This window comes from Mastigoproctus giganteus, chromosome 5 (genome assembly GCF_048544385.1).
Source record: "Mastigoproctus giganteus isolate SK-2022 chromosome 5, ASM4854438v1, whole genome shotgun sequence".
Taxonomy (NCBI): Eukaryota; Metazoa; Arthropoda; class Arachnida; order Uropygi; family Thelyphonidae; genus Mastigoproctus; species Mastigoproctus giganteus.
The window spans coordinates 61,697,108-61,709,743 of record NC_143579.1 but is presented as its reverse complement, the minus strand read 5'-3'; the positions used below and the strand labels follow the sequence as shown (position 1 = coordinate 61,709,743).

The window sequence follows — 12,636 nt, the reverse complement described above, 5'->3', positions numbered from 1 at the left end:
AATTATTCTTTGCATCCAGTTCCTTTGTGACTACATCATAGTATCCAATCAAATTGGTCAGACAAGACTTCCCCTTAACAAACCCATGCTGTGTCCGAGCTATAACTGAAGTCTTGTCTAGATGATCCTGCAATGCTTCTTTAATTAGTGGCTCCATTAATTTCTCTGGAACGGAAGTTAAACTAACAGGTCTGTAATTACCTGTTTCTCCCTTTCATCCTCCTTTTTGGATTGGGGTCACATTTGCACATTTCCAGTCCATGGGTACCTCCCCCCGAGTCCGCGGAAGCTAAGGCTAAGGTTTGCTTACTTCCTTTGCTGTCTCCTTTAATATAACTGGATAGATTCCATCCACCCCAGGTGCCTTTCTTATGTTTATCTTCAACAATTTCTCCTCCACTTTACTTTCAGTTATTACAAGATTATCTAGCTTACTGCCAGAGTTTAATATACCTCTGGCATTCTCCTTCCTGAATAACTCCTCATGTGTGAATGTAGATGCAAAATATTCATTTAGTTTGTTAGCTACCTTAGCAGGATCATCAACAGTTGAACCATTGATATCAAGTGGACCAATCTGATTGATGCCCTTCCTTCTAGAGTTTACATAGGTAAAGAACTCCTTGCTGTTTTTCTTTGCATCCTTTGCCAAAGATTTCTCGTAAATTGCCTTTTCCTGCCTAATCTTTGTTGTGACTTGGTAACAGACCAGCTTATATCTATCATAGGCTTCTGTGTTATCTGTTAATTTTTATGTATCCCGTGCATTTTTCTTGTCTGTTACATGTCTAATTAATTCCTCTGACATCCATATAGGCCTAAACTTCAACAATCTTGAACAATATTTCTTAGTTGGTATGAAAAGCCTAGTAGTAGCTTCCCATTTTGAATTTGCTGTTGGTAACATCATCAGTTGGTCCCACCGTATAAAATTTAAATACTGTCTCAGATCACCGTAGTGATCTTTATGAAAGCAAAAACCCTTCCCTTTACCCCTGATGGGGTAAAGGGAAGGGTTACCTCTTTGAGTAAATTCCACTTCTGCAAACTGATCACTCTCACGTAGTGGTTCCTTTATCTGCAGATTCTTAATGCATGAAGAACCACTACTGATAATCAAAGCAAGAGTATTACTCCCTCTAGTTGCCTTCCGAACATGCTGCTGTAGAAAACAATCATCCAGTAAATCTACAAAAGCATTGCTGTGTGAGTGACCAACCCACAAATTCCAGTCAATCTCTGGAAAATTAAAATCCCTTATTATAAGACACTCTGATTTACTGGCTCCCTCTATTTCTCTGCACAATTGCTCATTATACTCATCAGATTCATTAGGCCTATAACTAAATATAATTAAAAACTTATCATTCACGGGAGCTGCAAAACTTGTTCAACACATGGATTAGATACCCGATTAGATGCCAATAGCTCCCCTTGTGCAGTCTGCAGCAACGTGCAGCAGCATTCGGCACCTCCGTAGCCAGGTGGGAAGGAGCGGCAGTGCATAGCACACGCTTCTTGATTAGACCTGGGTTCGAGCCCGTCACCACCAAATATGGAGGATGCGGAAAGGTCGGGGAATGACCACCGCATATCCTGGAGCAATATGGCCTTAGTTGCTAATGCTCCTAAAAACCAAATAACTAACTAACTAACTAGCAGCAGCATTCAGTATTCTTAATTCCATCCTGAGGAGACGATATGATAGCTTTTCAAAGTTTTTATTTCACAGTTTATTTTTTACCCCTTTAAATATGATAGAAAATATATATTTGCATCTTGGCCAGAAATCACTGCCAACAACTTGTGTTCTGTTTGGAAGCATGTTTTGGCCCATTTGGCAAATGATTTCACTGGTTTTGAATCACAAATTCAGACAATTTCCGAAGGAATTTCTTGTGAAGGTCGAAAAATATTTGGATTCGAAACTTTGAACTCTTCCAATGTATGTGACTGCATTGACTCACATGCAAATGACTTAGATGATGCAACTCTCCTTGAAATTGATGAGCAAACTGCATATGAAGAAGAGAAAAACAATTTTGAAGTGGACAACACTGAAGTGGCACAAAAAGAATTTTCAACAGAAGAACTGGAGAAAGTTTTTTTGGGGGGTTGACATGGCCTGCGAGGTGATTATGAATGGAGAATCGGATGTTGAACGTAGCCTCAAGACATTGCAAATTTTACAAGATGGGATTCGATGCTACAAAGACTTGTAGCTGAGAAAAAGAAGAGGCAACTTCATTAGACTTTATTATTGAAATACCTAAATAAACAATAAAACGTTTTTCTTATTTCTCATGATGATACCTTTTCATTAATAAAATTTTTGCAGTATTTTTTATTTCAAATCCTTTTAATTGGCTATTAAGTGCAAATTGTTTATAGATTTATTATAATTTGTTTATAGTCTTTCTCTGGTATGCATTCAGTTAAAACCCATCATAATTATACCTCAGTCATCATGGTTTCACATAACACAAAAGTTTTGGTACCAATTATCAGTGCTATGCAGGGTATTGCTGTACATACAATTGTTTGTATCTGCAGTTTTATCTATAAACAGTTATTTATAAGGTATATTCTTTAAGTGCTACCAAAGCAGTGGAACAAAACTAAATAAATGCAAATTGCCAATTGCACAATCTTTTTTTGTGCATTTTTGCCCCACTGAACATTAAATTACTGAATAATATTCACTTAATTTTAAAAGTATATAGATTTGGAGGGGGGGAAAGCTCTTATATTCAGCAGAAGCTGTCAAAATATTACCTTAGAACACATGTAGTTTACTGACATGGACATCAATTTCTCACTGTACAAACTATCTTTGAGCTAATTTAATATACCTATAGTCTTCACTAATCCTTTGATCTAAAATGTTAAAAGAAAAACTGTTTAAAATTAAAATTGGTTGAATGACATTGAATCTTATTGATAGGAAGGTTTTACATTTTTTATTGCCGTATTAAAAGGAAATGTTATTGTAGTGATAAAAACACTTTAAAAGTTGTTCCTGTATAAATTTCAAGGATATAAAAATAAGTTTAAAAATTTCGAAACAGATGAGTTTGCAGTTACTGGACCACATGAAATTTATAATTTAGTAACAGTTGGGAGGGGCTTAGAGGGGGAACAGGTATCCTGTGTGTTATCAGACACTCAGCCTAAAACACTGATGGATCCAATATCTCTCTATTACAGAAGATTTAGGAGAAGTCCGGTTGGCCTGCCTCCCTAAAATCCACTCATACACACCTTCTCGATGATAAGCCCTGTTACGTCACTTAGGTGGCAACGAACGTGTAGAGTGGTTCTCTTCAAGATGCCTGGTCAGCATGAAGAGGAAAAGACCAAACCCTCCAGCATATGACAGCACGACAAAACAAATGTCCCTCAGTCCCCAGCAGCTTTCACTCTCCCTCTTACGGCAGCGAGAGGATCAGAGTGGAAGCAGAGGGTGCTAAGAATCTCTGGGTACGACTAGTCTGCCATGCACGGAAACTGAAATTGGCCTGTTATAACGTAAGATCACTCATTGGTGAAGACAGGATATTAGAGCTGGAAAAGGAATTAGAAAATGTGAATTGGAATATCACTGGTTTGGCTGAAACAAGAAGAAGAATTTTTTTTTTTTTTTTTTTTGGTAGTTGTTGGCGCATCGGCTTCTGTGGCCATAATGCACCTCCCAAGATTTTTGCAGTACTTTGATCCAAGCCAGAGGTGGGATTCGAACCTGCGGCCTTTGGGTTGCCAGGCAGGCACTTTACCCACCCGGCTAGCCTGGTGGGCCAGAAGAAGAAATGAATCACTTCATCACAATCACAAATGAATCACAAGTTTATCAAGTGGAAATCTGCTGTACACCAATGGAAACAGTGAAAGGAGTGAAGGTGGAGTTGGGTTTCTGGTCTATAAAGATTTTAAAAACAACATTTTGGAATTCAAAAGTACATCACCAAGGGTGTCAAGACTAATACTCAAGATTTCTAAGCGGTACAAGCTAAAGATTATAATGATTTATAAAGATTTATAATGATTAGTTAATTGGTCAGAGACAAGTGTGTCTCCGACCAATACAACTACAGTAAATGGGAAATATAGCTCTCTCACACATTTTACATTTTTAAGCTCTGTAAATGTGTATGAATTGCTGTGCAGGTTGCCACGTTCAGCTTGGTGCAGGGTTTTGCATTCATCTGGTGTTACTCACAGACGATATTGCACATGAGCCAGCATGAAAATCGCTTTATACTAATATATCAGTCGTGTTGGAGCAAATTTGCATTTCAAAAATACACGTTATAGCAGAACTAACTGTAAATAGATTTATATTATATATATATATATATATATATGTGTGTGTGTCTGTGTTTACAAATTTTAATTAGTCATATTTACTGCTTTCGTTTATGTATGACTTTATTCTTAAAGTTTGACTTGAAACATCATGGCCAGGGTTGCTGTTGTATTATAAAACATCAAATTGTCCATTCCTCCATTGACCAAATACCATTCTGGGATTGTTCTGAAGGGTGCTCAAGAACCTGTTGTTTGATATTATTTGTCTTTGAAAAATGGTATCAAACAATTGGTGATGTGGTGGCAGGTTGCATTTTGTGCTAGAGACTTGAATCCTCCTTGCAAAGGAATTCTTTAGCAGCATGGAATTCTTTGCATATGCTAACAATCCATGCTCAGGATAGTGGAAAATGAAAAAGATCTAGGGATAATTGTGCAGTCAATTATGAAATTTTCTGAACAATGCAGACATGCTGCCAGGACAGCTCATGGGATTTGTCAATGATATACAGAAACTTCACTAGCAGGGATAAGGAGGTGATTATCCATCTGTACAAGGCCATGGTTAGGCCTCATATCGAGTACTGTGTCTGATAGCTCCATTTTAAGAAGGATGCAGATCTGTTGGAATGGATGTAGAAAAGGGCAATGAGATTAGTGAGAGGAACAAAAGAGAATGCTTACCAGGAAGGACTTCAGCAAATTGAATTCAATTCTGCAAATTGCAGCATCTGGAGACTAGGTATCTGTGAGGAGATCTGATTCAGATGTTTAAGGCTATGAATGAATTAACTAAACTCAGTGCTGATGGTAGCCTTCAGGGTGATTGATTGTTGGAACAGGCTTCCATCTGTTGTGCAAGTGGATAGTTTGAATAAATTCAAGGAAGAACGATCCTGTATAATTTGCTGATAAACTGAATAAATATTTTGCACCTAAATTCACACATGAATAATTTTAGAGAGGGTGTTAGTAGTAGTCTATCTAATACTGATTGAGAGTTAAAGGATTTCATAATAACAGAAATTAAGATAGAAAAAAAATTGCTGCTGCTAAAAAAAAAAAAAAAAAACAGTGCACAAAGTGCTGGGGCTTATGGAATATATCCAATTGTATTAAACACTGCAAAAGAGCTATTTAAACCTTTAGCCATCATAATGAGAATATCTTTAGCTTCAGAAGTACCTGCAGATAGATTCATATGGGGGAGAAGGGAATCAAAGGATGAAGTTGGTAATTATAGACCTGTAGGTATTAACCTCTTGCCAGGAAAATAATGGAATCAGTAGTAAGAAGTAATGCAAGGTCAACTTGATAGAAGTGGAGACATAAGGCAATCACAGCACAGTTTGTTAAAGGGTGGTCTGATTAGCTACTGTGAAGTTTTTACAAGGGAACTGGATGCAAAGAATAATTTTGATGTTGTGTACTTGGATTTCAGTGAAGCATTTGATCCTGTGTCACATGCATGATTGTTGTATAAATTGGAACAATGCAACATTAGGGGCAGGTTAATATGGATCAAAGGATGATTAAATGGTAGGGGGAGAGAGTGATTATAAATGGCTGCTGCTCTTCATGGCCAGCAGTGGCCATTTATAACCATTTAATATTTATTAGTATTGATGTCATTATTTCAAGTTTTATGCCTGTTTGCTGATGATAAAAAGTGGTTAATGACAGTAATCAGGGTATGCTGCTTCAAGAGGATCTAGATGAGCTTAGCAGATAGGTTGGAAAATGGCAATTGAGGTTTAACAGTGATAAAATGCAAGGTACTGCACTTGGATAGCAGTAATCACAGAAATATGCACTGGGGCAGTACCAGACTTAATTGTTGGTAGGAATGGGGAACTGAAAGTTTTTTTTTTTTTTTTTTTGTTGGTGCTGTTGTATAAGTTTTTTTTTTCTTTGCATCATGTTGCTAATGCTAAAGCTATTAGAACAAGGATCCTGCATTCAGAATTGTTCCTGATAGACTGAATGTTTTAAAGATGACCCAATGAATATTTTTCCAGTATTTCACTACATGCCTGCCATGTGGTGAGGCAGTAACTTCAACATGCACAAACGCCATTTATTTTTTCCAGTCTCCATCAAGCATTCCTCAGGTAAATGGAAAGATCTCTCCCTATGAACATTATGCTTATTGATTGATTGGCTTGGATTTTGTAGCAGGGGGCAAATACTAACTAAAATTTAGTAAAATAAATTTATTTATTTCTAAATAAATTATAATCAAGATTAATTATAGTTAGAGTGAAGCTGTATCCTACTAAATATAACTTGTTGGACATCCAGATACTTTTAATGGGCTTGTTACTTGGTTGTTTTGGGTTCACTTAGCACATTGACCACTGCCATCACCACCCTAGTTATAGGGTGTAGTTCATGTGGTTTGCTTTGTATTATTTTTGTAAAATTGTGTGTGCATTTGTTTTTAGCCTGATTTTCATGTTGAAAAACTCAGAATAACTCAAGAAGTCCTACTCTTGAGATTAGCTAATTGTATGTTGTCCCTGTTATGTTGTCCCTGGGATGAGCTTATAGATTCTGTACAGACACTGTTTTTATTTATATAATCGTAAAGGTTGAAATTTATAACCATTAACCAAAAAAAGTCAAATATTTTGATTTCATATTAAAATAAAATCATGTAATTCTTATGAATGTATTAAAAAAACTAAATTACTTTTTATTTGAAGTATTATTTAGAATTTTATTATAGTCCAATGATTTTATTAAATTTTTTCATATTTCAACAAGGGTCAAGGAGATGGTGGAGAATTTGCTTATGTGCCATTTCCCTTCAGTGAAACACAAAATGAAAAAAGAGGTATTATTATAATCCAAAGAAATTCTTTAGATTTAAATTTTAAAATCATAATGAAACATATCCTGTAAAAAATTTATTTATGTATAAAATATATTTGATTTGTTTTTAACAAAAATTTACCTATTAACTGTATTTTAATTTTTGAGTTCAGCATTTCAGTTCTTTTGTGGATATGCAGTCTGGCTAGTTTTATTGTATTCAGCTTGGGGTTATATTTGAATTTTTATAAGAATTCCTTTCAAATTTTAGAATCTGATAATGTTAATTCCTGAATTTTGTTTTAATTAAAAATTAAATAATATAATCAGACCTGATATTTGAATGCAAGTTTCATGGCGCCTCAGTAGCCAGGTGGGCAGGAGCAGTAGTGCGTAGCACACGCTTCTTGATTAGACCGGGGTTCGAGCCCGTGAACACCAAATACGGAGGATGTGGAAAGGTCAGGGAATGACCACCGCATATCCCCAGAGCAATATGGCCTTAGTTGCTAATGCTCCTAAAAACCAAATAACAACAGCAAGTTTCATTAGAAACAAGCTGAAGACAACACTACAACTCGTGTTGCAGCTTGTTGATTTACAAAAAAGGTATACAAAAAAAAAAAAAAAAACAATATTGGGAAGAAAGGGATTTTTTTTTCCTTGCAAAGACAGTATGCTGTGGCTTTGCCTTCATGTCATAATAGTAGAGGAGGGAAGATGTGGCAATTTTTGGGAGCTACACTAAATTTCTCTCGCCTTAATTTATTTCAGAACAAATTTTTAGTTGTCTCCCCCCCATTCACTAGTTAATCATCTGGAAACCAAGCATAGCAATATTTGACAAATAACACTTGTAAATGAATCCACAAGAGGGCAGAACAGATTTGATGTGGTGCCTTGTTTGTAATGTCTTCCCTTGCTTTATCTCCTGAGTTGTTTGACTTAGATAATAAGTTTTTAACTGTCCAAATCTACTTTTCCTATTGCAGTATGCTTCAACCTTGCATGCAAGACACTCAAATTATGCTTGTTTTATCTGTGGGTCCATTTTTTTAAAAACAACTTTTTGAGCCTTTGATGGTCCAAGGGTTTTTGAAATGTTATAATAGACAACCTGACCTTGAAATTTTGTTATTATAATGTAATATGTATTCTCATTATAAGTATTTCAAATTTTTTTTTAAGTCCCCTTAAAAGAAAAATCCTGAGTTTATACTATTATATTTTACTAATTGTTATTTAAGCTACTATTGAAAATAATGCTTTTTTAGTATTGTAGTAATTAGAATATAGCAAACTGTCATATGTACTTCACATTTCTTCAGTAATGGAAAGTCATGCAGATGTGCATCATTTTGCACCATGCAAGATAGGCTGAAGAACAAGAAGACAATTACCAAAAAATGTTTTTGGTAGTTGTCTTAAAAAACCTGCTGTTGAACACTTGTTCCCTTTCTATTCTTCACTTCCCTAATTGTTGTTTTAAGTTGGGTATTTGTCTGTAACAATTGATGGAAGCCCATTTCTCTTTAGTAGCCAGGTGGGAAGGAGCAGCAGTGCATAGCACACGCTTCTTGATTAGACCAGGGTTTGAGCCCGTCACCACCAAATATGGAGGATGCAGAAAGGTCAAGGGAATGACCACCGCATATTCCCGGAGCAATATGGCCTTAGTTGCTAATGCTCCTAAAAAAAAAACCAAATAACAATAATAATTTCTCTTTAGCTGGACACACTTCACTGGTCCAAAAGTTGTTTTAGAATTTTTGAAAACCTTTTTTGGTGTGTTTAGTGGACAATGTATCTTCAAAATTTTGTCATTGTAATGTGATACATATTTTCATTTTGGAATTCACTGATCTCAACATTGGTTGTAAAGCTCTGTATATTATTGCTGTTACTATTTCCTTTTATTATTTACTGAACTTTCATTATGGGTAAAGATAGTTTTAAAAGTAAAGGACTTAATAAAAGAGAAAATAGAGAATTTCCATTTTATTATGAGCACAGAAACAAAGTGACAGTGAATTATTTTGTGTTGCATATTCAGCAGAAAGCCTCTTAAATTAGTATAGCATTTTTTGGTGTAAAGAAACTATGATAGAGAAAAACACAAAAGCAATAGCAAGATCAAGGTAGGTGACCTTCAGCTTCATTTGGCTGGTGCAGAGAAAGAAAAGAACAAAAATAACAGAGGAGATGGTGAAAACATTGAAATAAAAAACATTCTGGGCACTTCTAGTGGATCATTCAGAATGTAGCTCACATTTCTGAGCTTACTTGAGTGATGAAAGCCATTGCTTTGAGTATGTCTTCAGATTTATATACTGGGATTGAGACTGTTTTCAGAGCAATGTTTGTCACTTAATCCTTTGAAAGTTAGTTGCCTTATTAGTGATGCATTGGCACTGTTTCCATGAAAAGATTTGATCAGATGCTAAATCCTTGAACTACACAATTAGTGCTGATGAAATAATTAATAGCACTAGCAAAGGAGAAGAACTACAGAGTGTGATAAGATGCCATTCTAAAATTAAAGAAGTTGCAATTTCACATCACTTAGAGTTTTTATATGTCACAAAACAGTTGAGGACTTTAAAAGAATGTATTTTGCTAACCATCAGTAAGTGGCTTATCTGTATCTGAATTTATTGCCAGTGACAGTCCCAAAGCAAGTAAAAAAAAAAAAAAATAATAAATAAATAAAGGCTCTTAAATGAAGAAGATAAGTATTTGAGGCAAGGGACTTTATAAAGTTGGAACATGGAATATACGTGTTATTCACAAGAGTTTTCAAAAAAGGATTTGAAAAATTGGGAAATGATGTATCACATTTAATTGTTTCAGCATACAACTACTTCATTAATTTGCCTTCATGCTGGGAGGTTCCCCCAGAAATTCAGAAAAAATAGGATTAACTGAACATAACTTTATAAAGCATGTCAGTAATCAGTATCTAACTCTTGAACCAGCAGTTCAGCACTTCTTGGAACAATAAGAAGCTGTTAAAGAAAGCACATTCATCTAAGAAAGAAAACTTGGTTAACAATGAAGCTACAGAGAAATTGTGCACCTTCTGAAGGAGACTTGCCTTTAGTCACCAAAAAAATATGAGTTGAATATTTTCCTTTTCAGGCCAATTTCAAGGAAATTTCAGCTTGTATTTCACTATTAAAATATGTAATTTTTTGTGAGAATTCTTGAGTTACTTGCAAATTTAAATCATAACAGTTAAAACCAACTGCTCTACTTCAAAATGAAAGTTCAAATTTGTTTCATCCAGTACTTTGATGTTCATCAAGTTTACTGCAGAAAGAGGAATTGCTGATTCATATTTTATGTAATGAATGAAATAAAGTTGTTGAATTTAACCATTATGAATAGAATTTGCAAGCAATTCAAGCATGTTCAAGGAATTTAGATGTAAAAAAAAAAAAGCTGAAATTATGTCATTACCCGAGAAGGAAAATCTTCCTTTTTTGTGAAGGAGGAGGATTTCCTCAATTTCCTTTTTAGTGACCAAAAGCATTATAGCAGTAAGTCCTATCATTGGAAGAAAATAATAGGATATGATTACATGTTGAAATACTTTCATTATTTTAATCCAATGAAAGGTCTAACTATAGAAGTTAAGATATCTCAAATTTAGCTACTGCTTTACCCGCAGATACTGAAGTCCATTCACAGTATTTGCCGGTAGAGTAGTTCCCCATCTCCAACTAGAGAGTGAAAGTGAAGTGGAGTATAAAAGAATTAGTCAGCATTGGGCTTCTTCCTAAGTAAAAATATTCAATTGAAAGTCAGAATATACAACATTAGCCAAGATTGCAAAACTAGTCTTGAACCCTTCCATGGTGTCGAGATATTTTAATTTTTTTGTGATTAATAGAAGTAAAAAGGAAATAGTTAATTAACTAATGATATATAAAAGTAATTGTTTTCACTTTATTGCACTATCTCATATAATACACAGGCAACATTTTATGAAACTTAGTTATTTCCTCTTGAATTTTTAATAAAAATTAAAATGCAAATATACTTTACTGTTCCATGATTTAATAAAATAAACAAATAACAACACATCCGATTGTAGTATGCAGTCAGCATTTTTGTATTTTCTCCTGAATTTTAATAACATTTGAAAGAGAACACATTTCTGCTAAAATGTGAAATGGCAAATAGCAAAAAGAAAAACCAAAAAAAAAAAAAAAAAAAAACTCTTAAAAGGCTTAATTCATTTCACAAATATACGTTGTCTCAATTCTAATTTCAACGCTGTCCATTTCCACTTGCAGTTTGCCAAACCCCATATACTTTTTCTTTTCTGCGCCTCCGTAGCCAGGTGGGAAGGAGCAGCAGTGCGTAGCACACGCTTCTTGATTAGACCGGGGTTCGAGCCCGTCACCACCAAATACGGATGATGCGGAAAGGTCAGGGAATGACCACCGCATATCCCGGAGCAATATGGCCTTAGTTGCTAATGCTCCTAAAAACCAAACAAACAACAAACAACAACATATACTTTTTCTGGCAGAACCTCAGCTATCGGTTGATTCAACTATTCAACTATGCTCATCTCAGATGCCCAAATTATTCACTGTGTGATTCCTTTCGCCTTAAAGGTGGTACTTGTGCATATGTTCATTCTGATATTCCCTATCAGAGACTTGGTAATTTGGAATCTCTTCTCTTCGATCTTCTGTGGCTTAAAATCTCTCTACCTCATTCTGTCAAATTCATCTGTTGTCTCTACCGTTCTCCCAACCCCACTAATCACTTGGAGTTCTTTGACTTCCTCTCTTTGCAACTTGACTTTCTTCAGTTCAACTTTCCTAACAGTGAGGTAATTTTCCTTGGTGATTTTAATGTTTCTAGTCACGCTGACCCAGCTGGTCGAGATGCTGAGGCTTATGCAATTACCAATGACCTTGCACAGATTGTTCATTTACCTACAAGAATACCTGACAATCCTAATCATACAGCCAACACGCTTGATATTTTTCTCACAAACAACCCTTCTAAGTACACAGTCAAAGTGAGAGGTCCTTTAGGCACTTCAGATCATAACTTGGTGATTATCTCTTGTCCAATGGAGCCTTTATCTCATGGTTATTCCTACCCTTGTATTTTTGGCATTACAAGAATGCAAAATGGAATGACCTGCGAGATTTCTTTTCTTTGGCCGGATTACTGTTTCAAAACTTCTGATGTCAACATTTGCTCAGATCGTATCAATGAAATTATTCCTGCAGGAATGGAATCCTTTATTCCACACTCCACTTTAAAATCTCGTCCTTTATCTAAAACTTGGTTTTCCAATAAATGTGCTAAGGCTGTTCAAGAGAAGAACATTGCATATCATAATTGGCTTGTTTCTAATTCTTCAGTTTCATTTTCTGTCTACACCAAAGCTCACAACAATTGTAAAGCAGTTATTAATCAGTCCAAACTAGAGTTCGAACAGGCTAAGAGTAGAAAACTCTTGCTTCTTGCCCTAATGGTAGCCTAGAATTC

General features: G+C 35.3%; 1 protein-coding gene across 1 annotated transcript in view; it reads left to right on the top strand.

Moving 5' to 3' along the window:
- The window catches only part of LOC150085447 (protein FAM91A1), a 211,016-nt gene that overhangs the window by 173,220 nt on the left and 25,160 nt on the right, over positions 1-12,636 (top strand). Inside the window, exon 19 of the mRNA XM_090374568.1 lies at positions 7,072-7,141. Coding sequence (XP_090230694.1) covers positions 7,072-7,141 — 70 coding nt within the window. The remainder of the gene's footprint in view (positions 1-7,071; positions 7,142-12,636) is intronic.